This window comes from Solea solea, chromosome 9, assembly GCF_958295425.1.
Source record: "Solea solea chromosome 9, fSolSol10.1, whole genome shotgun sequence".
NCBI lineage: Eukaryota > Metazoa > Chordata > Actinopteri > Pleuronectiformes > Soleidae > Solea > Solea solea.
The window spans coordinates 24,193,012-24,220,265 of NC_081142.1; the positions used below are offsets into that span (position 1 = coordinate 24,193,012).

The 27,254-nt window shown below is 41.9% G+C and overlaps 2 protein-coding genes across 3 annotated transcripts; one reads left to right on the forward strand and one right to left on the reverse strand.

Annotated features, from left to right (window-relative positions):
• Nucleotides 1-335: 335 nt before the first annotated feature.
• On the reverse strand, nucleotides 336-8,559 carry bphl (biphenyl hydrolase like). 2 transcript variants are annotated; one of them, XM_058638061.1, is made up of 8 exons: nucleotides 8,454-8,559; nucleotides 5,558-5,627; nucleotides 3,855-3,958; nucleotides 2,663-2,829; nucleotides 2,242-2,395; nucleotides 1,307-1,438; nucleotides 824-947; nucleotides 336-638 (listed from the first exon to the last, which is right to left on the reverse strand). In XM_058638061.1, exons 2-8 carry the CDS (start codon nucleotides 5,620-5,622, stop codon nucleotides 548-550), a joined length of 837 nt encoding a protein of 278 aa, XP_058494044.1. In that variant the 5' UTR covers nucleotides 5,623-5,627; nucleotides 8,454-8,559; the 3' UTR covers nucleotides 336-547. The 2 variants fall into 2 exon arrangements, with proteins under 2 accessions (XP_058494044.1, XP_058494043.1); XM_058638060.1 differs by lacking the exon at nucleotides 8,454-8,559 and having other exon boundaries at nucleotides 5,558-6,010.
• Nucleotides 8,560-8,601: 42 nt separating this feature from the next.
• b4galt6 (UDP-Gal:betaGlcNAc beta 1,4- galactosyltransferase, polypeptide 6) lies at nucleotides 8,602-27,071 on the forward strand. Its single transcript, XM_058638058.1, has 9 exons — nucleotides 8,602-8,716; nucleotides 11,373-11,489; nucleotides 12,011-12,124; nucleotides 12,225-12,349; nucleotides 13,317-13,433; nucleotides 17,648-17,835; nucleotides 18,096-18,218; nucleotides 19,156-19,257; nucleotides 24,007-27,071. Exons 1-9 carry the CDS (start codon nucleotides 8,602-8,604, stop codon nucleotides 24,152-24,154), a joined length of 1,149 nt encoding a protein of 382 aa, XP_058494041.1. The 3' UTR covers nucleotides 24,155-27,071.
• The last annotated feature ends 183 nt before the right edge of the window (nucleotides 27,072-27,254 follow it).

Below are 27,254 nucleotides of genomic sequence, written 5' to 3' on the forward strand. Positions count from 1 at the left end.
AAATATGATAATTACGAGAAACTAAGTCATACATACGATACTTATGATGACAAACTAAGTCATAATTATAATTATGAGAAACTAAGTCATAACTATAATTATGAGAAACTAAGTCATAAATATGATAATTATGAGAAACTAAGTCATAAATCTATAGAGGCATATTGCATTCACCTAAAATAATGGCACATCGGCTTTGTTTTTATGAGATATTTGTTCGGGAGGGAATTTTTACAGAGGGCTCCCAGGAACAGCCAGATATCATAATGTGGGAATTCAATATTATGCAACAATACAACAATATATCCATGAGGTGCTTTAGAAGTACATTTTATTAAGAGCAAAAAAAATAAATTTAAAAGTGGAACAAGATGCCAATTTTTGTGGCTCAGCCTGGAAAACTGTGAATTACAATATCTATAAACTGCTAGCATTGTCAGAGAGCAAGGACATTCATTTTAATTTCACATGAGCCATAGTTCATTTAACAAAGGAAAAATCTTTGAAGCATGAAAACACAGAAATATTTATTTCACTGTGTGAACGGTCACTCTTCCAGAAAGTCTTCCACCAGTTTGTTGAATTCGTCAGCATACCTCAAGTGGAGATTGTGTTTACCCTCTGGCATCATATATAATCTAGATATTGGACAGAAAAAAGGAGTATGTGTATATATACATATATATATATATATATATATATATATATGTGTATATATATATATATATATATATATATATATATATATATATATATATATATATACATATATACATATATGTATGAAATTTTGGTTAAAACAGGTTTGAGTGAACATTCTCACCGTGATCCCTTGATGTTCTTATAGAGAAACTGAGCATGGAAGGTGGGCACCATCGGGTCTTTCTCTCCATGAATGATGAAGGTCGGACATGTGATGCGGGGCAGAAACTCCATGCAGATGCTCCCTGTTCAGAGCATATGAAAGACAACCATTTTTTGTGTTAATTGTACGTTTAAACACTGTTGTACAAATACAGCTCCTATGTCTGCACCAAAAGAGCGTTTACTATTTAATCTACAAAAGTCAACAGCAGCATTACTGTCAAGAAACCAACATTTTTGGGGGCGACAGAAATTAGGTTGATTGTGATCTTTTTTTTAAGTTTTTTCAAATCTGTGTCAACATAAAAATACTGAAAGACAGAATTGGAAGACAAGGATGAATGAGGAGTGTTCATAGTTTGACCAGTTGCAATGATTTTCAGTGTTTGATTGTTTAACTTGATTTCTGGCACCAGCTTACACAAACAAATAAAGTCAGTACCTTCTGGCCTTTTGAGAAAGTGTGTGACTCCATCTATCCAGGCCTCCCACAGTTTAGGAAAGACTTCTGCTCCATACACTTCCTCCAGGGGCTTCCTCATCCTCGCACTCCACTTAGACACGTCGCGAATGCCTGATTGGCCCCAAAAAGCACAGTTAACTCAGGCACAGTTTGTGCGGTCAATTTTACAATCGGCAGGTGAAACTGTCAATCTACCTGTCAACAAATGAGTACAGAGCAACTATTGTGTTGTTGACATGTCCACTACGTGTGTGTGTGAAGACTCAGCGAGGAAGTCAGACATTTTTTAAGCCCAAAACGTGGTGGCACTTTGCTGAAGTGAAGAGGTCGGTTGTAACATCGGAGGAACAGAAGGAAGACGAGGATGATTCAAAGAAAAGTAAGAGAATACGTTTTAACACAAAGGGGTCATTTGGCACGGATGGCAAAGTTCGTGACTGGCCTGTTTATGACGTTAGTACAGAAGAAATGTACGATCTTATGAGTAAGTCAAACGAGTCCTTGGAAAAGCCACTTCACTGATGTTAATGAAAACAGCCCAGTTGGAGAGGATGAAACTCCACCGGCCAGGCCCTGTGCAGTGGTCAGATCTTTTAATAGTTTCAGCTTAAAGTAAATCAAGTGATCTGAAAGACACACTTCTCTGGGCTCTGTTTACTGACCACAACTAAATCTGTAGCATCGCAAGAGGCTTTGACGACTCAGGACAGTTCAGAGAGAGAGAGCTACACAAAGAAACCAACAAAAAAGAGTCAGAAAAAGAGTAGGACAATCGGCAGAGGGATTCAGATATGGAGAGAGAACTGCATCCGTCATCTGATAGACAGCTCAGGACCAAGAGCTGCGATCGCAGAACCTGTGGATGGAACTCAAAGACCACTGACTGTTACCCAGGACAGAGAAAGGTGTCGTACCATTGTAAAGGTCAAGGTCCTGCTGGGTAATGAAGGCATTGGACCCCCACACAACCATTTTATGGACGAGGTCGGGGTTTGTTGCTGCAGCAATGAGAGCGCTGATCCCTCCATCGCTCCAGCCCAGCAGAGAGAACCTGCTGAAGCCCAAAGCCTGAAAAACAGACGACATATTTCATCACAACCTACAGTAGTTAGACTGTCATTTGTGAAAACGTCATTGATTGAATCCTAACAGAGCCTTAACTGGATCAGTTCTGTCCCTTTCTTTGGTCACATGTGTCTTAAAGACAGAACATCCCTAAACCAAACGGAGAGTGGCGATTCAACCTTACAGACAGTCACCTAGATTGTAAAGCGGAACTATGCAAGGTCTCTAACATCATTTAGCAGCTATAGTTGAGATGAATGACTGTTCTACCTTCATCAGACCCACTGCATCCTTTGCATCTCGCTCGTAGAAGTCGGGGGGGAAATCTCTTTCTGGTGGACGGGATTTTCCATTACCACGGGGATCCCAGCCAACGATGGTGAATTTTTCCCGGCTGAGAGAATTAAGCTGTGGCTGAAAATCTGTCCTTGTGCTTCCTGTGGTGGAAAAGACCAGAAATGGTTTGTCTCATGAGGACGCGACCATGACACACTCTGAATCCAGGACATGTGACGCCTACATGACATGAAAAAGGTGAACGTGTTGACCATGAAAAGCCTCTTCTTGAACATTGTATGTATGCTCAGAAGGAGGAGGAGATGCAGCAGCTCTTATTCTCCCGCTCGGGTTGTGACTGTTGGTCTGAACAACACGTCAAAGGCTTTGTATGAGAAACAACAGGCACACGTGAGCTGACTTGACGTACCGGACTGACCGGACTATACCATTTTCCTCTGGTACTTCAAGGGATGGAACAGAAAAGTTCCATCTCACAAAAAAGTGAGTAGCGCACTGTTGCAAACCAAACCTTTCCAGTCGGTGGAAACACAGCTTAGCAATCACAATCAGGTGTGAAACATTGTGAAGGACACAGACGCCAATGCAGCTGGACAGTGTATCTTGGGTTTGGGTCATTGGTACGTTGGTATGTTTTTGGAGGTTATGCTTTCATCTGTGTGGGGTTTATCTGCAGCTTTGTCTGTCCTTCCGTTAGCAACTTCCTGTCGACAGTTTCTGACGAACCAATTTGATGATCACCCAAGAATCTGTGGAATGATCTGTATATTTGATTCGGCAGCTTTTATTTATGCTGGATTCTCTTCCTGACGCAACCTTCCCATTTATCCGGCACAAGTAGTAAACTGGATGTGGCCCCCAGTTGCTTGGGTGAATTTAGAGTTTCCAATAAATAATGGGCAATGGGGATTGGGCATCTTGCTCAGGGGTACCCTAGCCTTTGACGTGGCAGGGATTCGACCCGGCAACCCTCCGGTTACAAACCCAATGCCGCTCGGATGCCTAAATCCCTTTCTCTTATAATGAGCAGAACTGTAAAAAAGACCTCAGCGACATCTCACTCAGATGGCACATTTCTGTTGGAATGTTTCTCGGAGGAGACTTTTAATAACTCAAATACAGAATTTCTCTGGTTAAACGAAGGTGGAATGAATGAATTGTTTACCCAGAGCACCGGGAAGCAGCAGCACAGCGTGTTTCCCTGTGCCCGTCGTCTCGTAGAACAGATCCACTCCGTGAACGCGCTGCCTGCCCGAGGCCATTGAGGAGCTGCAGCAGAACACACAGGAACATGGTGGCAGTGAGAACATGAGCAGACACAGTGAAATCAACTCAACTGTCAGTGAGTTTAAAGCAGAACAGCGTCTGAGTCATTGAGATGTGGGGAGATTACGGGCTGTCTCCATTCCCCCTACACTGTCTTTTAGTGGAAAACCAGACTTGCAAGATTATTACATTTTACTCACGCGCCTCACGGATCAAGGCAGCGACCGAGTATTCCCCTAATGTCCGTTTTATGTGTCAAAAACCTTTGTGCGAGCTTTGTGCCTTTAAGTTAGACAAACAAGTCAATTATGTGATAAAGAAAAGGTTTTTTTTTATCATTTTAGGCTTTTAGCAAAGGTCAAAGGTTACCTCCCCCATGTTTCTGTGGATTACAGCTGTGACTGACATTTCTTTTGTTAATATGTTTGAGTTTGAGTAAACATCAGAACTGAAAAACACAGAAGCATGAAAAACAGACGTTTCACTTGTACTAAATATCTCTCTTAATAATATGTGTCTTTTTGGATTTGCACTTCCTTGATTTTTTTTAATTAATAAACAAGCTTCAGCTGAAACTTGGAAATGATGATTTCTTTTGTCATATGGAGCAAAGGAAGCAGAAAATATTGTTTCCAATATTGAAAGATAACACTCAAACCCATTAATCGTTTATCGAAACAGTTGAAGATTAATATAGTAATTGATGAATAGAGCTGAAACGATCGATTAAACGATTACTAAATTCATCGACAACTATTTTGATAATCTATTACTTGGTTTGAAGCTTTTTTCATGATTAAAACAAGATTTCTGATTGTTTCAACTTCTTAAATGTGCATATTTTCTTCATTTAATGTGCAGAAGACTCTGAAGACAGAGTTGTTCATGTGTTTCTTTCCCGTGTCCTCAGAATTGGCAGTTTGAGAAAAGTCAAAGCAAAATCTAGGCTGTGTGAGTTTTAAGTGAAGCGGATTAAGTGAAATGAAGAATGAGTCACACTTTTGTCTCTGTTGTTCTCATGTGATGAATGAAGACACACCTTTAGTGGATAAAATGTCTTCTCAAAATCCAGCTATGTTGTGGTGCACAGAGTGGACTGGTTGTGTTTAATGTCTATAGGTTTTGCTACCTGTGCACCTACAATGTAGAAAAACATACATTGTATTTGTAATTTATGTCAAATGTCTTGTTTTTGCCCACAAACTCAAAAATGATTTAAAAGTTTTAATGATTTCTTTGTTCTATGGAGCAAAGAATCCAGAAAATATTCATATTTAAGAAGCTGAAAAATTAGAAAGCTTCTTTTAATTACATACATACGTATGTATGTGTATATATATATATATATATACATACACAAATATATATACATATATACACATACATTTGCCATGTTTTTTGTATTTCTTATATATTTTAAGAAGTTTAATATGTTCTGTACCACTGACTGCAGATATCACGCCCTCTAGTGCATTAAACTAACGCACCCATGCAGAGAGAGAGAGAGAGAGAGAGAGAGACAGACAGAGCAACAGTATCACTCTGTGGCTAAAGTCCAGAAGAATGAAGAGTGCAAATGTCAGATGAGTCACAGTCACTTACTTATGTGACTGCAGCTGCAGCAGCGTGGACGTGGATCTTCTCACAGCCACTCTGCACTGAAACATGCGTCCTGCTCCGAGGAGACACAGCGCCATGACTGAGCAGAGAGTGGACACACACACACAGCAGAGTGGACACACACACACACACACACACAGTAGAGAGTGGACACACACACACAGCAGAGAGTGGACTGCACTTCGACCTGCAGCAGAGGAGGGAGGACTTGGAGGCGCAGAAAGACCAGTGTGGGTTAAAAGGTTCAAGTTCATGCAGGAGTGTAGCAGGACTGACCCCACATGGTGGGAACAGGAACAGAAAGGAAAAATAAGGAAACTTGTTTTACAAGTTGTCAGAGACACGTCTCATGTTTTTTTGTGATAACCCACCCAAACCACTAGGGGTCTGTATTTCATTTCTTATTCAGGTCACGTGTCTTTATACTCAGGTGTTGCTGGTTGAACTTGAACTACTCATAATAACACTTGTTATAATTGACAGAAACTCAGTGAAGAGCAGCGTAGGGCTTTGGGAACACGAGACACGGGTCTCCGACGATCACATGACACATTTATCGCTGAAAATTACAAAAAAAAAATATATATATATATATTTATAACATTTTTCTTTGGGTTTGTTTATTGGAAATAGAAAGGACGGGATTTATACCTGAGTGCACGTAAAAACAACAGCTAGCCGCAAACAGTGCCCCACTGAGTGACTACACAAGTTTTCCAATGTTTTTCCAATGTAATGTAAGTCCAGCACAGTTGCACAGGAAGCTCATTTCAGGCCCAAGTATTTACTTATACATAAATTCTGAAACAAACAACTAGAACAAGGAAGCACGATAATAAGGTAAAACTAAAATGCTATGATAATGTTTTTATTTACAGTGTATATGTACAAATGAAAATGAACAATGGTCCTTTTTTAAAAACAGTTAAAATAACACACACATTTTTATTTTCATTGATTTCAAAATGATTAATCGCAATGTAATGAAATCTAAGCCATGCAGGAGTGACCGCATTAAAAAAATTCTGCCTTTCCAGCACATCTGGAGTTTGATATCATAATAATATAATAACATAATTATGAGGTGAATGCATGTAAGTCTGGGCTGCCAAACTGACCAAACTGACCAAACTGACCAACCTGACCAAGGGCCGTGATTGGCCCACGGGCCGGACTTCAGTCTTTGTCTGGTTGAGACCGCATCGCCGAGCAAATAACACACAACGAGCAGCGATTTGTCGACAATCTGAGGCAGTGCTGTCAATCAAGAAGTAACATGCAACTTCACCACACACTGTACCTTTAATTAATAATAAAAAACTAATTATTGAATAGAAAATCCAATCAAATTTATTTATAAAGCACAACGAAAAAACAAACAAAACGACAACAGTTGCTGTGCAGTTGTAAAATAAAAACATGCAAAGACGACAGCATCTCACAGAACAAATCAAATGTGTGTCAAATGTCTTTATGGCTTTAAGATAAAATGCAAACATACACATACATATATTCATGCGTGGCGTAAACACACAGTGTACATATATAATTCATTTCAAACTAAAAGGTCAAGTATTCAGGCCATGCTGAAGAAAAAACACATTTAAGCGTTTGAGAATAAAGTAGTCACATAAAGCTGCAATAATACAAGAATAAAGCCGTAAATGATGAGATTAAAGTCCATTTAGAGTCTGGTTAACCTGATGTGCAGGTTTTTGGACTGTGGGAGGATTCTTTCATAGACCATGCAGGTGCAAGAGGAAACGTAACCAATTATTATTCCATTGTTCATCAATAGAGCTGCAATTACCGATTATTTTTATAATAGATTAATCGATCGATTATTTTCTGGATTAATCGATTACTCGTTTGGTCCATAAAATATCAGAAAACCGTAAAAAAAATTTGATTGGTGTTCGTCCAACCTGGAAATGATGATGTACTCAAATGTCTTGTTTTGTCCACAAACCAAAATGATTCACTTTGAATGATTTCTTTGTTATCCAGAGCAAAGAAATGAAGAAAATATGCACATTTAAGAAGTTGAAACAATCAGAAATCTTGTTTTAATCATGAAAAAAGCTTCAAACCAAGTAATAGATTATCAAAATAGTTGTCGATGAATTTAGTAATCGTTTAATCGATTGTTTCAGCTCTATTCATCAATTACTATATTAATCTTCAACTGTTTCGATAAACGATTAATGGGTTTGAGTGTTATCTTTCAATATTGGAAACAATATTTTCTGCTTCCTTTGCTCCATATGACAAAAGAAATCATCATTTCCAGGTTTGACAAACAAGATTCTCTCGATTCATCGTGTGATTAATCGACAGAATCGTTAGCCGAGTCATCTGATCAAAACAATCTACAGGCCGAAAAGGGCGTTGCCATGGGCGACTGCGCGACACGCACTGGTTTCCGTGGCGACGCCGGGGAGGAGCGGCGCCGCTACACCCACCGGAAGCGGTCTCTGCAGTGCGAGGCAGAGCGGAATTTACTCGGTTCTGTGTTTTTTGTGCCCTGACACATTTGCCATGTGGTTTAATGACACGGGACCCGCGAGGCTCAGTGAGTTATTAGCGCGTTAGAAGAAGCAGCGCTCACGGACTGTGTGGGAGCAGGCAGAGCCCCGCAGAACTGCCCCTCTTCAACCAGCGGCTCCGAGACCATGGGAGACGAACAGGAGCATCTTTAAATAGGATTACGGCTCAAAGTTTTCCCCGCAGCGTCACGTTAATCAATGTGCCCGGACCGACGGAGCGCCATGCGGCTGCCGTTTACCTGATTTATCAACCTGCTGTTTTTTTTATCCATCTGGAAAGTTCTTGGCAGTGTGTGAGAGTGTGTGTGTGGGGGGGGAAAGGGCACCGCTACCTTTTCCGCTAGTCGCTTGAGCGTTGATGGTGCTTTTCGCACATGACAGACATCAGTGTCAGTGCTGCCTCTCTGTTCCTGGACGTTTCACTTCATAAAGTCTTTTATGGGATTCCTGTCGGCGAAGCAGAAGCGGACCTGAGCCAAAATGGTGAACTGGAGGCGGCTGCTACGAATGTCCAACCGGTCGTTTCTGGCCTTCATATTCTTCTTCTCCATGTCCACCACTTGTCTCTACTTCATATATGTGGCGCCCGGAATAGGTTAGTAAACACTGGGGAGATGATCCCGGGGCTGCGGTTAATGTGATTATGTCTGGAAGAACGATCCCCCCGGATCCTGTTACTCGCACACCAGGCTCGCGCTAAACAATCAGCTAACTGGCTAACTAGTCCTAGCTGGAAGTGCAGCCCGGGCCATGATGTGCAGCTAGCTCTCGCTGTTTATTTTTATGTTAAATGATAAAAACCAAACCCTCCTCGTGTCTAGTGGACCGTAGTGTTGTCTAAATGAACTCAACAGAAACCAGTTGGCGCTGTTTATGCGTGTAACGCGGTTTTCCGGTTTACTGACAGCACCCCGCAAATGAATGAACTGCTAACAACTGAACGTTGACACAGCCGCTACCGCCGTCAGTTGCTTTAATGTCATACTATATATAGTGTTTTGTATAGTGACTTGCATCATTGGTCAGTATGTCCACATTATATTTGTTTATTTACTGAATCATTAATGCATTTATTTGAGTTTCCTCATTTGCTGCCACTCCATTTATCCGCACACCAAAGCAGAACATACCTCAACACACATTTCAGGGGGTGGAAATCACAGGGTACCTCACGTGATACATGGCCCACGATACCAATATTATCATGATATAACGATTCTCTGATAATTAATTAATTTGCAAGTGAAACATATAGGAATACAATATTTTGACCCACACCTTTTATTTATATATATGTATGTATGTGTATGTATATATATATATATATATATATGTGTGTGTGTGTGTGTGTATATATATATATATATGTGTGTATATATATATATATACGTGTGTATAATGTACAAAGCTTATATGAAGTATAAGTAAACAATTAATCATATCCATATTAGAAGCCGTCTGATTGATCGGGTATTTGCCATTTCTTAATAGTCTGCATCAGCTGATTATCGATTATTTACGAAATTGTAACAATGTGTCAAGTATAACATTTATTGAATCAATATTAGAACAAACGTTTCACTTCTTTCAATAATTTGGTGTGCAAACAACATTTATGCTTAAGCAATACAAATAACCTCAATATTGCTTTGTGAGAGCATTTTTCACACAAAAATATGAAATTTGCAATTTTAACTATAATAATGTCATTTTTTAAACAATGAATACACTTGGATAACAAATAATACTTTACCAATATCAATCATTTGCTGTGCAAATAACATTTTTTTTGTATTAGCAATACAAATGCTGTCCCCTGCCAATGGTTTGAGACACAACACACAGAGAGGTCTTTGGTGGCATTTTCTCATCTTGGGTTTTGGTCGTTGTGAATCAGGCTGATCTTGGCTTGTTGTTTGTTGCACAGTTTTCTTTTTGCCCCTGTCAGAAACTTCTCCATTATCCATACCTTTCCACCAGTGTAGATTTTGTTGTGGTACGTCACTTAAATGAGTCCGGGTTACAGCTAGACCAAATGTTCCGCCTGCTAAACTTTAGTTAGGACTTAAAATAAAACAGAACTTGCCCCCCCCCCCCCCCCCCCACAGTTTGAAAAAGGCTGGTATAGGTTATCAACTCAAGCGTACCCAAAATACTGGCCTATGGGCAAAAGGAAAGAATCTTTAATGTCATTACATAAATGAAAGTTCAAGGTCAGATGGATGGTTGATCAGAGCCACTGCGACTGTCTAGCAACTGAACCCAACACCTTCTTGCTATAAGGCAACAGTGTTAACCACTAATCCACCGTGCCTGTCATTGTGCAGCTCTACTTTTCTGGCTGTTTTCTTAGTATCATCTATAGAAAAGCCCATATTGGTCAACCTCTCATGCGTATTTTAATTTTTGTGCATTGTAGTTAAATGAATGTGTGTTTTGAAGATTGAATGACTTCATTCCTCCCCCAGGGGGGAAACACACATTCACAACAGCTCAGTTAAGAAATGAGAATAGAATAAAAATAAAATAAAAATAAATAAAATATATTGTATTTCTTCAGTAATCTTTTAAAGGTTGCCTCACACGGTGTCATTCACATTATTCCACATTATGAATACTGTGAATAGTAGCCTGACGTTTTAATATCTTGAGTCTTTGTGTTGTAGTGATTATTCTGATTGAATGCTTTGTTGGGTCACTTTCTCAGGGTGATCGTGATGCCAGAGGTAGTCGGTATGAAAGTAAAACACACTTTTATAATTATTAGTCACTAATGTGCAGAGAATAGAATCCACAACGTTTTATGTCCGTGTTGTGCTGGTTGGTACTTTACCTAATTTAATCTCTGTCGCCCTCAAGGTTGAGATCAAGTTGTAGTGATCATCATTCAGCACCTCTATAAGTGTCTTTATCGATTCAAACATTTTGGCTTTCACATAACACCAGTAGGCAAATCACAGAAACCAACCTTTTTAGGGCCGCAGTGATAAATCTATTATTTAAGGATTACTAAATTAAACATCAGCGAGCAGTTTCCTTGCTCCCTTTTGACAAAGAAATCATTAAAATTGATTCATTTTGGTTTGTGGACAAAATAAGACCGACTTGATTAACTGTGAAGACAATTGAGATCAAATTAAATGTGAAAATAATGATTTGTTGCATGCAAAAGCTGTCACTTCAAGGCTAAATGATGCAAATGTAAACGTGAGTATGTGAGAAACTAAAACACATTTTCTTTTCTCTGTCAGCCAACACATACTTATTCATGGTGCAGGCTCAGGGCATCATGTTGAGGGACAATGTGAGGACCATTGGCCAAATGATCCGATTGTACACCAACAAGAACAGCACAGTCAATGGGACAGGTGAGTCACAAACACTTTTTTTACATTCATTAAACCACATTTAAAAGAAATGGTGCGGAATCGCACCATTTCCACAAGCTCACGGTATATTTATCACAATATTATAGAGAGAAGTTCACATGATGAATGCTTTTCATCAGTGGGAAGAAAAAAAATAAAGGCTGTGTTGATATGATTTGTTTTTCTGCTGTTTCCAGTTCAAGGTAGAAAGAAGTTACTGCTTTGAACCAGCAGAGGGCAGAATGTATCTAGAATGGATGCTGTGTGAATGCTGTCCTGTGTGTGCATGCGCTTGAAAGCTGGGTCATAGTGCCCGCTGTATTTTTGGTCATTGCTCAGAAAAGAGAAAAAAAGGGGCAATAATGACCCAATTAATTAGCCGAACAATGAAATGGTCTTCCTCTACTAATCACCTACTTCCTCTACTAATAAATGCAGAAGGACCTGTAAAGTTATGTCAGTTATATGGACACTGGTGTAAATGCGCGTTATTTCTCATGTGTGTTGTTTTGTTGTTGTAGATTATCCTGATGGAAGTAACTCCAGTGAATACCTGGTCCAGCCGACTCAGTACCTGCCGGAGAACTTCACATACGCTCAGAACCTCCCCTGCCCTGAGCGATTACCTTCTATGAGTGAGTCCATTGGTGCCCACTCCTGTCAATTTTTATTATTTTGACCTCATTGCTTAATAAAAGAAAAGTGTTTTCAATGGAACGGCTTGTGTGTGCACAGAGGGCGTGATGGACGTGAACATGACAGAGATCCCCATGGAGGAGATCGAACTGAAGTTCTCCACATTGTTTGACATTGCGTTTGGAGGGCATTGGAAACCGAAGGACTGTCAACCTCACTGGAAGGTTCGTATTATACGCGTTTTACAAAGATTGCAGTGAGCGTATCGTAGGGCACCGCTGAACCTGACCTTTGTTTTATTGTAATCAGTGTTTATCAAAGTTTGTAATCACATTAAAATTGTGTGTTTCGGGTATCCTGTTGGTGAAAGAGGTACTGTTAAATGAAACCCTAAAAAATCTCCTCGAGAGAAGACACAATGTGTATCATGGTTTACTGAGACAAAATCGGATGTGCAGACTCCCAGATTCTCACATTGTGTTTGTTTTCCCTGAAACATGAAAGGTTGCCTCATCACTAAAACAAACTCGCCTGAGGAATGTTTCATCCTCAGAAATTCGTTCCAGCATGTTAACTGCAAGCTCTCTTCGTTTTGGTTTGTTATTTGGCTTGGTGCCTGTAACAGTTGCACTTTGTAAGCGTACAATCGCAAGTTCTCGTGTAGGATCTTGTGCATGGTGAACGTGGTCGTTCGGTCTGGCAGCAGTACGGATGGACTTTGTGGGAGAACGAGCAAAGGATTGTCTTACACGATCAGTGTTTTCCTCAGATATTCTTGGTCGCCCACTCCACCCTTTATCCAACACTGTCCCTGTCTCCATAAATTTCTTGTGCCATGCACGAATTCAAGGACATGATGGTGGATCCCTTCCATACTTAGTTCTGTAGTTTCGCAGAGTCTGCACATCCGATTTTGTCTCAGTAAACCATGATACACATTGTGCATCTTGAGGAATAGCCATTTTTTAGGGTTTCATTTACCTCCTTCACCAACAGGATACCTGAAACACACAATTTCAATGTGATTACCAACGTGTCTTATCAACTGCCTTTGTAATATTTTTTTTTAAATTGTAAAGAGACTTTATGGACATGCTGTATATTAAAACAAACAAACAAATCTAGCGTTAATGCCCTGATACTTTCACCACTTCAGCGAGCTTGAGTAGATTGTTGTGTTTCGTGCTGCAGGTGGCGATCCTGATCCCGTTTAGAAACCGGCATGAGCATCTCCCCATCCTCTTCCAACACCTCATCCCCATGCTACAGAGGCAACGCCTGCAGTTTGCCTTCTACGTCATTGAACAGGTGCTGTGTGTGTGTGTGTGTGTGTGTGTGTGTGTGTGTGTGTGTGTGTGTGTGTGTGTGTGTGTGTGTGTGTGTGTGTGTGTGTGTGTGTGTGTGTGTGTGTGTGTGTGTGTGTGTGCGTGTGTGTGTGAATGAAAGGTAGGTTACCGTGTATGTGTGCGCACTGAATGAAAGGTAGGTTACCGTGTGTGTGTGTGTGTGTGGGCACTGAATGAAAGGTAGGTTACCGTGTGTGTGTATGTGTGCGCACTGAATAAAAGGTAGGTTACCTTGTGTGCGCTGAATGAAAGGGAGGTTCTCTTTCAAACCTCCCTCGGTATCTCACTTTGGGAAATGTCATATGTCTGTCATATGACAGACCAATCAGCTCGAGATGCACGGGCCAGCTCGCCCCCCTTATAAGTAGGGATGCACCGAAATGAAAATTTGTGGCCGAAGCCGAAGCCGAATAAAATTTAAATGTGTGGCCGAATACCAAATACCGAATATTGAATGCGGTTGTTAATTTTTTCATTATTTTATTTATATTAATAGCCTAGAATAAATTTTTAGACATGTTATTCCAAGAAAGTAAATGTTTATTGATAATGACATTTTTAAACATTCCAGTAGGCTTTTCTTTTCAAAAAAAAGCACAAAGATTTTTCATTTATATTAGGCCTTCAAACAAAACATGTATTCCAAAAAACTAAAGTGCAGTGGATAAACTCACAACAAATGAATTATTGTCTTTTTGGCAAGTCTGCTTAGCCACAGCAGGCTAATAATGTAAACAGAAGGCTCAAGTAAATCGCAATAAGTGTGTGCTTGTAACCTCATACACTTATACAGGTACACAGCATATCCCAGGCCAGAACAGATTTGTCAATAACAGTGCTTCAAAATAAAAAGACCTACAATTTTCCTCCCTGTCGCTATGATATCGGCAATACTGCGCTGACTTAACACACCCTCATTGACCGCTATCTGTAAAGTGTGGGCCATGCACCGTATGCCTCTCAGGTCACTGTCTTCCATCGCTTTCGCCATGTTGCGAGCATTGTCACTGACAACTGCATGCACTTTAGCCCGGTCGATGTGCCAAGTTTCAAACATCCTGGTGAATGCGTCGGAGATGGCTGCTGCCGTATGCGACCCTCTGAACTCCTGTGAGTGAAGTACAATCTTTTGTAACTTGAAATCCGCGTCGACCCATTGCGCAGTTAAACTCAGCATGCTGGTGGGGCTGACATCCGAGCTCCATATGTCTGTCGTGAAGCTGAGGTCAACATCATTGTCTTTAACCAAGAGCTCGTGGACGCGAGTTGCAACACTGTCATACATCTCTGGTAAGCACACATCCAAGAAATACCGTCTGCTCGGTATCGTGTAACGGGGCTCAATGTACTGCACAAGCCTCCGAAAGCCAATGTCCTCCACAACACTAAACGGTTGATCATCCAAAGCCATGAACTCCATTACCTTCTTTGTGATTCCGTTTGCTTTGGCACTGTCATTCGCAAACTTTTAAGTCTTTTCAAAGACGTCTTGCACGGACGGAGTGGGCGTGCTGTGACAAGATTTCCTTTTAGCTGCTGCAGCCGTCTCTCTCTCGTACTCAGCATGCTGTTCAGGGTGTTTGGCTTTTAAATGAAAAATTAAAGCAGTAGTGCTAAAGGTCTTTGCAGAGACACCCCCTCGAGATAGTTTGGTTGAACACTCGTTGCAAACTGCAATTCTTTTCTCGCTCTCCAACACTTTAAAATATCTCCACACTGCCGACATTTTACCGAAGGCGCCGGGTCACCGCGTCACTGGTCGTTGTTTGATTGCGTCACACGCCACTATTCGGCCTTGCTTTTAACTCACTCCACCGAAGGCCGAATGTGGCTTTTTTTGCAATATTCGGCCGAATATATTCGGTTACCGAATATTCGGTGCATCCCTACTTATAAGCGTCCTGTGCGCTGCACCCACCATTCCCGCTTTCTTCCACTGTGAAGATCACCAAGCTCCTCAGCTGTCCTGTTTGAGATTATTCATTCAACTGCTCCTCCGATGTGCTGTCAAGGTAGTCACCCGTGCTGGCAGCACTCGCGGACTCCGAGTGCTGCCAGCACTGCAGCGCCATGCCAGCTAGGATTCTGGAGCGGTGCCTCAGAGTTTCGGCCGCTTCTAAAGCCGACCCCTGCCTCTCCGACAGTGCTGCTAAGCCGAAGCCGGTTATGGCTAAAGCCAACGCAAGCTGGGATACCCTCCTGGAGGAGGATTTCCCGCCACTGTTCGACCAGCTCCTCGACTCAGAGGACGAGTTTGGAGCAAAGGCCGTGGAGGAGGATGATAATCTGGACCTTCTCAACGATGAGAATGAGGACGATGACGCCATCCTCCGCTCAGCCCAGACATCCCGCCCCGGCAGCTCCGTCAGGGTTGGAGAAATCCAACCCTCCCCTGCTCCTCTGGAGGTCAACTTGCACGAGGTGTGTAAGCGGGCCGCATCCCGGCTGGCTATCGACTGGCCCCCGTCACCGAATGACAAGGGTGAGGAAAGGGATCTTTATGACGGTTAAATTCTGCCTTCTCGCCGTGCACCGACGAGTCAGGTCATGCCCGCCGTCCCGGCATGCATGGGAGATTAAGCGGTTTTGGGATAAAACCTTTCCGCCACGGAGTTCCCGTGAACAGCGGGGCGGATTTACTATCCAGAGGGAATCCCCTGTATGGAGAGTGGAGACTGAACCCAGAGGTGCTCACCGGGTGTGGGAGAGGTTCGGCCGAGCGTCCGTAGATCTCTTCGCATCGCACGAAAACGCACAGTGTCCTCTGTTTTTCTCGTTAAGACACCGGGACGCACCGCTGGGTGCGGACGCACTGGTACACCCGTGGCCAAACGTGCTGCTGTATGCGTTTCCCCCGCTCTGCCTCATCACTCCGATTCTGATCAGAGTGAGGGAACAGCAGTTATCACTAATTCTGATAGCTCCTTACTGGCCCAGCAGATCGTGGATGGCGGAGCTGATGCAGGTTGTCCACAGCCGGCCATGGCCGTTGCCGTTACGTGCGGACTTGGTGTCACAAGCGCGCGGGCAGATTTTTCAATCATACCCCGAATGGCTGGCTCTCTGGGCTTGGCACATGAGAGGTTGATTGAGACTATTCAGTGCGCAAGGGCGCCATCTACGCAATCATTATATGATATTAAACGGCGCGTGTTTAAACGATGGTGTGAGGCTAAACCATATTATTCCGTTTCAGTGCTCTGTCCCGGAGGTGTTATGCTTTCTGCAGGACCTAATGATAAAGCTTTTTACACCATTAAGGTCTATTTGGCCACTGTTTCAGCTTGTCATGTGGGTTTTGGAGGTGCACCTGTCGGGCAGCATCCTCTAATTAGGACGTTTATGAGGGGTGCGCGTCGCCTGCGGCCCGTGCGTAAACCTCTGGTCCCCATCATGGGATTTACCCACGGTTCTGGAGGCGCTCTCAGGGTTGCCCTTCGAGCCATTACAATTTGCTGATTTAAAGGTATTCTCCCATAAAACTTTCCTGCTGCTGGCTTCAGCTAGATGGATAAGTGAGTTACATGCTTTGTCTGAACACGCCTCATGTCTGCAGGTCTCCGCAGATTATGGGAAGGTGATACTGCGTCCTAACCCGGCTTTTTTGCCTAAGGTTAGTGATTCTGCCTACAGCTGTTCCACACTTGAGCTGCTCGCTTTTCACCCACCGCCGTTTGCAGGGGAGGATGAAAAACGGCTCAATGCACTTTTTCCTGTGAAAGCTTTACGCATCTATGTGGACAGGACCAAGGGATTCAGAAAGAGCAACCAGCTTTTTGTGTCCTGGGCTCCTTCTCGCAGGGGGAGGTCCCTGAAGCGCCAGCGCCTGTCACACTGGGTGGTGGAGGCTATAATCTTGGCTTACGAGAGTCGTGGGTTGCAGCCCCCAGAGAGGCTTCGGGCCCACTCCACTAGGGGCATGGCCACCTCATGGGCCCTGTCCATGTGTTATTTGTGCCGCTGCCAGACGTGGTGTCATTGGAGCTTCCATGATCGGTCACGCAGAGGGCGTTTCCCATAGTGAGATGCCTCACTCTGTTATCAGAGAACCGGGGTTACGTGAGTAACCTAACGTTACCGTGTGTGTGTGTGGTGTGCTGAATGAAAGGTAGGTTACCGTGTTCGACTCAGTGCAACGCATCATCTGTGTGTTTATGTGCGTTTATGTTTATATAGAGTGGCAGTCACCCTTTTAATAGAGCAATGCTCTTTAACGTGGGATTCCTGGAGGCCATGAAGGACCTGGACTGGGACTGCTTTATCTTCCACGATGTTGACCATATCCCTGAGAACGACCGAAACTACTACGGTTGTGGTCAGATGCCACGGCACTTTGCTGCCAAGCTGGACAAATACATGTACATGTAAGTCTGCCATAAACACAATATGTAGGTTTAATTGAAAAAATGCACATTAACTGTAACGTCGACTGTTGTTGCTGTGTAAATTACGCAATTTATACATAAATATTCACTTCAGTGGCATATGTTGGTGCTAATCAGTAAAAAAAGGGTCCACTTTAATGGAAATCTACAACCATGAGCTTCAAAAAGCCCTTTAAAGTTGTTTAAAGATAACTATGTATCAATAAAAATAGAAACTCATGTCTATTGTTTGTTCTCAGCCTCCCCTACAATGAATTCTTTGGCGGTGTGAGTGGATTCACTGCGGAGCAGTTCCACAAGATTAATGGCTTTCCCAATGCATTCTGGGGCTGGGGAGGAGAAGATGACGACTCGTGGAACAGGTTAGTCTTCAGAAAGGGAAATGAGTGAACACAGAATCCAGTTTGTGTGTGTTTCTGGAGATTAATCACTCTGGTCATTTTATTTTGACTTATTTTTGGAGGCCAGAAATATTCTCTAAGAAACCGAAACTTTATTTCTGCACTTAGAAAGAAAATTTACTTAAACTTAGACTTAAAAGCGTATGAACGATATCTGTGTGATGCAGATGTTTGAAACAGCTGAGCTGCTAATAACACAGCCATGGTAAGGCAGATAAATGTATATAAGTGTATGTAATGTGTATATATAAAAGCAGCTCTCAGCCCCCTCTCACAAGTGTTGATTGAATTATTATTATTTCACTTTCTGTATTTGTGTTCGATGTAGTTAATAAAAAATTATTGAATAATACAAAGCCCACCCACAAGAATATACAAAAAACTACATGCACATATTGACATGTTACATACATAACATGTGATACATTATATAATTACATACATAAACTATAAAACAAAGAAAACACTAGAGCTGCAGCTAACCATTATATTCATAATCGATTCATCTGTCGAGTATTTTCTTGTTTATTGGGTGATCGTTTGGTCCAAAAAATGTCACAAAATGTCTTGGTTTTGTCCACAAACCAAAAATATTCACATTTAAGAAGCTGAAAAATGACAGAAAGTAGAAAATATTCACATTTAAGAAGCTGAAAAATGACAGAAAGTAGAAAATATTCACATCTAAGAAGCTTAAATTGACAGAAAGTAGAAAATATTCACATCTAAGAAGCTGAAAAATGACAGAAATGGAGCAAATAGAGAAAGAATAGAAATAGAATAGAATACGTTAATCAAAAGGCTGTGATCTTTGTCTTGTATTATCTTGAGTTTGGGGTCGGTGCTGTAACAAAAGCAGTGATTAGATATAAACCGCGTCCTGGTTTCCTCTCCCCAGGGTTAATTACGCTGGTCTGAACGTCACGCGACCGGAAGGAGAGCTCGGCAAGTACAAGTCTATTCCTCATCACCACAGAGGAGAGGTGCAGTTCCTCGGCAGGTAAGAACCTGCACCAATGTCTGAACCCACGCAGCTGTTTTTTTGTCACATTTCACTGATAGAACGGTACAATCACAGCTATAGAAGAGAAACACAATGTCATAAAGACAAATGTTTTCTTAATACAAATACAACAACATGTTTTTCCAGGTAAGCACAGCTAACTCTACGTTTATCGGTATAAAAAGTCAGGTGAGAAGTAGAGGCTTATTTTTTTCCTTCTTTATTTGCGACCAGCAGAGTCGCCCCCTGGTGGCTAACTGCTACATCCACCTTACTCCTCCCTTACTGTTATGTACACTTTTACCTACGGTCTCCAACCTTAAATCTGAGACTGTTCCGGACTTCCGGTGGCGCTCTACACAGCATGGCAGCATAGTAACAGTTATCTTTACTCATTAATCTACTCCATACAAACAAACAAATCAAGTTTTGCTTCGATGATGAATGGGGACAAAGGCAAGAAATGAGGATATGGACTACGTAGTAACTATGAAAGAGAATCCGAGGCTGAAGCTAGCGAAACTTCGTAACAAGATGGAGGTTGCAGAGAGATCAAAAATTTGGATTCAATCCGCACGGCGGTGAGTGAAGTTATGACTACGGTAATGGCAGCGATCCAGGCTGAATTGAAAAAAGACCTCTTAGACTTCCGCACGTGCTTCAGGGAAGATATGAAAAAGCAAATGGACGAATTTGTATCAGAAGTAAACCGAAAAATACAAGATGTTACAGGTCAAATTGACCAGATGGAGGAAAACATGATTGACATGAAAAGATGGGACATCTGAGTCAAAGATACTCTCACCCAACTGCTCACCAAACAGCGGGAGCTACAGGAAAAGGTGACTGATTTGGAGGGGCGCTGTATGCGTAATAATATCAGAGTCTATGGCATCCCCGAGGACACAGAGGGCATGTCAGTAGTGACTTTTATTGAAAACTTCATCAAAACAGAGCTGGGGAGCGAACTCGACCGTGGACTGGAGATCAAGCGCGCACACTGTGCCTTGGCCCCGAAACCACCGAGTGCCCCTCCACGCTCCATGGTGGTTCGATTCCTCTAGTTCTCTGTCAAAGAAAAGATTCGTCACACCGCCTGGAAAAAAGAGCTCCGTGTCCAAAACAAACGGGTGTATTTTGATCATGATTACGCAACAGAGGTGCAGAACAAAAGGAAGGAATACATACCCATGAAGAAAATACTACGAGATAATGGCGTACGCTCTCAGACCCCATTAACAAGACTTCATGCTTTTTTCGAAACGGGCCCTGTAACGTACAACAGCGCTGCACAGGCAGCAGAAGACCTGCAGAGGAGAGGATACGGTGGGCGATATCCCCTGCAGGACCAAGTGCAAAGACATCTCGGAGGAGACGCTGGCTCGGCTTCTACCCTGGGAGACAACAGAGCCCCGACCCGGTGGAGAAATGCACCGGTTCCAGGAGCAGATTCGGGAGAGGCTGAAGGAGTACCGCAGAACGGAACCAGGAGTTAAAAAGTTAAAATACAGGCTGAAGCCCATGGGCAAAAGACAGAGCCACCAAACTCTTTTTTTTCTTTTCTCTCTTCTTTCTTCTTCACTTCCGAGGGCCCCACCTTGTGGCCGGCCCCCTCACTGTCTGGTGCGACATGACAGCTTTTCTGATGGAAGTTCAGTTCACTGTTCTACAAAGTTCCCAATGTTCTTCGGTTCTATACTGTTCTGTTTATTACCATTGGTCCGGGGTGACACGAGAATGTTTCAAATGTAAGACTAATGCATTACCAACACTATAATATACTGTCTCTGAATGTAAATGGGCTGAATAACCCCGTCAAAAGAAGCAAAATGATAGCTAAAAGAAAAAGGGAGAAGATAAATGTGGCATTTTGGCAGGAGACGCATCTCTCAGGTGCTGAACATGAGAAACTTAAAAGGATGGGTGTTAGAAATACCTTCGTTTCATCGTATAAGAAAGGAAAAAGAAGGAGTAGCTATATAGCTGCAAAAGTATTGGCTTGGAGGCTCAAAAAACCACAGGCAGAAAACACTATCCACAAGATTAGAGACCCTACTACAAATAAAATTACTAACAATTTGGACAGCATACAAAAAAGCATTTGAGAGATAATATAAATCTTTATATTCTCAATTAGAATAGGTTAATAACCACTCAGCTGCTGAATTTTTGAGCTCCTTAGACCTTCCCACACTAGGTAAAGTAGCTAATGATAAACTCGTCTCACCAATAAAATGGGGGAAATGAGTAAAGCTATCTCAAGTTTGAACTCTAACAAATCACCTGGCACGGGTGGCTTTCCTCCAGAGTGGTATAAATCAATGAAAGATCACCTGCTCCCTTATTTGGAGTCCATCTTTAATTATATTATAAAAGGAGGCTCTCTCCCTCCCTCCTGGAGAGGGGCCTTCATATCTCTGATCCCCAAAGAAGGTAAGGACAGAATGGACTGTAAAGGTTACAGACCTATTAGTGTTTTAAATTCAGACTATAAATTGTATGCCACCATTGTAGCGAAAAGAATGCAACATGTAATGCCCCTGCTAATAGACGAGGATTCATAAAGGACAGACAGACAGTCTGTTAGTTTTAAGTGGAACGCACCCTATATTAAATATCTGGGAGTGAGTTTGCCTAAAGACATGTCACAATTATTCAATATTAACTATAACTGTATTAACACAAACATATATGATGACCTTGATGGGTGGAGTCTGCTGCCTCTTGACTTTGGTAGAATTAGATCAATAAAAAAGAATATCCTCCAAAATGATGAACTCCAAAACAGATAAAAACTACTTAGATGGCCAGCACATGACCCCAAATTCAAACCAGCATCACTAGATCATGGATATAAACAATGGACCTATTATGGTGTTACTGCTGTATGCAAAATTGTTAAAAAATGGGAGCTGAACAGCTTTAACAACTAATGTCAAATGTATGGACTAGGTAGGCAAGACTTTTACAGGTACTTACAGTTTGGTGCTTATTTTTGTGAAAAGCTGAAAGGTTGTAACCCCACAGAGCCACCAGCGATAATTCATAGATTTATGGATGCATACAACTCTGGAAATATTAAAGCACTTAGAAGCAAGTTCTACCACAGCATCTCCTCATTGAAGAAGGATTCAACAGACTGTGTGAAACATGGATGGGAAAAAGAGTCGAACATCGTGATAACAGAAGACATGTGGCTGTACGCCTGGGAAACACAGTCATCCTTCACCAACTCCTGGACTTGGAGAGACTTCTGTGGGAAAAGCTTAATTTGTTTTTTTATAACTCCCCAGCAGAAGTCCAAACAGACTGGTACACAATGGAGAGAATGTGGAGAAGTCTTTGCTGATCATGCCCATGTTTTTTGGTCTTGCCCCTCCATCCAGTTTTTCTGGAGGGAAGTGGCAAAAATTATTTAAAAGTTCTGTGTTTCAATATAAATGTATTATTCTCGACTCTATTTCTTGGGAATATGCCAGATGGATTGAGTAAAGCAGACGTATACTTTCTTAGGGTCTTGCTGGCTGCAAGTAAAAAGGCCATCACAAAATGTTGGCTCCAGAAAAATGCCTCCACTACAGACACTTTTGTTAAAGGTGACATCGAATGCTTGTATCACACATATATGTTAGTTATGGAGGTCTACTTACATATATTAACATGTTTTCATGATTAAAAACCTCCTAATCGCTGCAAACGAGCCGATCAAAATATCTCCTCACGGACGCTCTCGTCAGCCGCGCTGTTTCAGACCAAACAGTTGCTGTGATTGGCCAGCCAACGAGAGCTTTACAACTGTCCTGTGATTGGCCAGGTACCTGGAAGTGACGTAATAGATAGGCCAGCTCTCAGATACACAGCTCCCCCTCTGGCACGGTGGATGCTCTGCATCTCAGCAGCTACAACGAGACTAGTTCTTCTTCTTCTTCTGCGGTTGAATGTACGCAACCGGATGTGCCCGGACTAGTGCCCGCACCGGGAGGCACTACGGTGGTGAGGATTTCTGATGACGACATCAAATTAAGGAAGTGTCGATCCGCTTCGCAGAGCCCAGGAAAACAATACAACACTATTTTCTCAGCAGTGGCTGAACTGTTTGTTCTGAAACTTTAGGGTTTCATAAACGAGGTAATGACGCAGATACACACACTAACGCAGCGTTAATTGGAGCTTCCGGTCTATGTCACCTTCAATATTGTAAAACAACTACATGTACTAGAGCAAATGACCTATTCAATCAGACTCCAAAAAGATCTAGGTGCAAAACGATGGCGGCCAATGAGTCAGACTGCATGCATGTACTGGGTATGATATTTTGTCTTTTGGATACACTTATCACCCCCGGACCTTGAATATGTGTAATTGGTCAATGTTTTGTATTTGTCTTTTGTTTATGAAAATTATATATAAATAAAGAGTTAAAAAAAAAATCTGAGACTGTTCCATGATGGATCCAGACTATGGGGCTCATACTGAGCTTTACTCGGGCTGCACTTTATTGAGATCGGATATTGATAAAATCCTGACATCAAAGTCAAACTTGACTCTGATTCTGTTGTGTTTCATAACCAAGCAAAACTAGTCTGGAAAGTGAAGTATATCTAATATATATATATATATATATGAATCAATATTGAATTGATTAGCCTTAGTGTGTGTGTGTGTCCTGTAAGGTCATATGCCAGCTGTAGTTAGTGCCTAAATACTTGTGTAAAAAAATCCAACTGTGTAACTGTGTGTTTGTAGGTATAAACTGCTGAGATATTCCAAAGAGCGACAACACTTGGACGGCCTCAACAATCTCCATTACAGCCCCCACATCTCCCTCAGCAGCCTTTACAAGAACATCACGGTGGACCTGAGCCCTGAGCTCGCTCCCATCACAGACTACTGAACTACCAAATCTCCCTCCCTCCCTCCCTCACCCTCCAGACCCTCAACTCACCCCAGCCTCCCCCTCCAGCACTGGCACTGGCAGAGCGGTGGCGGTGGTGGTGCTGGTGGGGGGGGGCACTATTTAATGCTGCCAAGAAATCCTAATGAAGGAAAAAAAAAAAGAAGAAAAAATGAAATGTAAAAATGAAGAGGTCGTGGCAAGCCTCTCAGAGTGTGTGTGTGTGTGTGCGTGCGCGTGTGTGTGTGCGTGTGCATGTCTTTTTGTCCTTGCTGGCTTAACTACTACGAGTTGGTATAGATGTGGAGGGAGCGGCAGCAGCTCAGCTCTGATGTTTACTGCAAAGCCTTAATGTGGCCAAAAAAAAGAAGAAAAGAAAAGAGAAAAGCACGGCTCCCTCCGGTTCGCTCCGCTTCACTTCTTGCGAATCACCGTCACCTTACAAGCCAACAGACAAGAGACTCACTTTCTACAGTATCTACTTTTCTTTTATACATATCATTTTGTTAACGTTGTTATTCCTTTTTTTAAAAAGGACGGATCAGAGCGAGGTTTGTTTTGTTTTTTTTGATACATGCTGTATATTTATTTTAACGATCCCCGTCTATGTCACTCGAGTATTTGCTGTCTGTTGTTCTTTTGCTGCTGCACTGCTGCTGAAATCCGCATGAACATGTATGTAAATATGAGCTCTGGCCTTTTAGAGCTTGCCAAAACACAGAAGACGACGAAGTATGTAAATATAAGCCTTTATACGCTCGGGCAGATCACAGTGAAGACGATATTCCAGTGGGTTTGACTTTAGTTTTTTGGCAGCTACCTTTGTTTTAAGGATTCAATAAGAGTGTGCGGTCTCTTCCGAGCAGGAAGATCTCCTGACAGTGTAGGATGTTTGACTGAAATGTTGAGATTTGACTTTATCTCCGCATGCTTTAATTTATTTTGTTTACCAAAAAAAGAGTTGTTGTTTTTTTTTTGGTTTTCCAAACATAAATTATTTCGTCAGTAAGAGGATGTACAGTATATTGGGGGTTTTTTGGCTTATTTTGGTTGCACTGTGTGGAAGAACGCGGCTGGGTCACGCACCACGTCCGCGTAAACAAGGGTCTGCGTCGGCACAATACTCGATCACTTGAATATTTACCGGTGCCAGTCCAGTACAGTCATCTTAGGAATTTTTCAACTATAAAGCTGTTAACGGGGTTCCCACAGGTCCTTGAAATCCTTGGAAGTTTGTGAAAGTGCTTTAATTCTGTGCCAGAAGCAAGTCAAGACTGTACTATACTTCCACACACGCCACGCCGCACTGCGTGTCGTATACTCGCGCGCCAGAGTCCTGTAGTATCCCACTTCACCATCGGGTGGCGTTACAAGTATGGACAAGAGAACGATGCAAACTGTCTGGTTCGAGTTGCCCTCCCATCTTGAACTGTGTCTGCACATTCGGCCCCTTGAATTTGAGGGGATTGGTCCTGGAAAGTCCTTGAGCGGTCCTTGAATTTGACGTCAAGCAAGGTGTGGGAACCCTGACAATAAGAGCGTGTGCCACCAAACTGGACTCCAAACGCGGATGGTACGACCCGGCCCGATTGAGTGTGGGAGGTTTTTTTCTTTGGTTTTTTTTTGGAGCGCAGATGTGTTTTTATTTTTACATTTTTTATATAGTTATAGATATATATAAATATATTTAGTGCTGGACCATGTGGAAAAAGCTCTTCATTGTACTGTACCATGCGTTAAGCATGGCGTTTGGGCCGGACACCGTGCGTGTGTCTGGATTAAATGTTAGCGTCTTTCCTTGTGTTTTCAAAGCGTTGGAGGCAGCAGCCAGAATGAGAGAACCTCGGCGTCAGCTGAAGCCGCCGCTGTTCTTGAATGGCACAGGTTGTCTGAAACCAAGTGTTTTTTCTTCAGTAATCTGAACACGGTGAAGATGTACATTTGCATTTGTTGGCAGATTATTTTGGACCAGATGTTCATTGTGTAGATAACCTACAGTATCTCTAGCTTTTGGATTCAGAATGCGTTGGATGGTATGTTTTGGACGTTTCCTTTGATTGTACGCCCTGTGATGTTTCATCGCGACTTGGGCCATTTTTGATCGAGATCTTATGATTTGATTTTTGTCTTATGTCAAACTGCCTCATGATGCCTCCCTTGTGTTCAGACTGCAAATCTGATTATCTTTTGTTAAATCGGATCATTTTCAGGCAGCTTTCAGACTGAGGCTCGTCTGTTGAAATCAGATTTTAATTGATTTCAGACTGCACCCAAATGTGGTTTAAATCACATCAAGTGTCATAATGTCTTATGTTATTAATGTGTTTTTTTGTTTTTATTTTTGTACTTGCATATCCAAACTTTATCCACATTGAAAATAGTTTTGGTTTTATGGTTTCAGTCCAAACTGTGCTTGTGCATCTCACTGTGAGACGCGTCCATCACAGCTTTGGTTGATCAAAGATTATGTAAGAACCAAACTTTATTTTTTTCTCATGTAGTTAAACAAATTCCCTCTCTGAACCTGCTTCTCATCTTAACCACATAATGATGGATTATGCATGTTGATGATTTGGTTCCACTTGTGTTAAATTTTTCATTGAGAAGGAAAAAACTGACATGCGACAAGTTTACTTGCAGTTACTTTAAACACTGATGTTTGGTTGAAGTGGTTTGAAGCAGAAGATGAGACCAGAAAAAACTGAGTCCAGCTCCAATGTGAAAATATGTTTTAATGCTTATCGAGTGAACATCTGTCAGTGAACAGGTGCAGTACAATTTTAAGAAATCCCTTTGGAAAATGAAGACACAGTAATGATGATGTTGACTGTATTAAGTCTGTTTTACTCTGAATCTGTGTCCATGTGTTGTTTCAAAGTGGTGACACTTTGTTATAAAACATGTGAAACAAGTGTCATCATCAGTGTTTGCTGTTGAGTCAATGATGCACCACAAGAATCTGTTTTGAATTGAGTTTGGTTAAAAACTGTGCTAAAGAGTGGATGTGCAATTGATCTGAAGAGTGTTTGAAATGTGTTTTTGGTCCTGAAAGCATCATGTGCTCATCTTCTGTTCAGATGAATTTATGAATGCTCAGAAA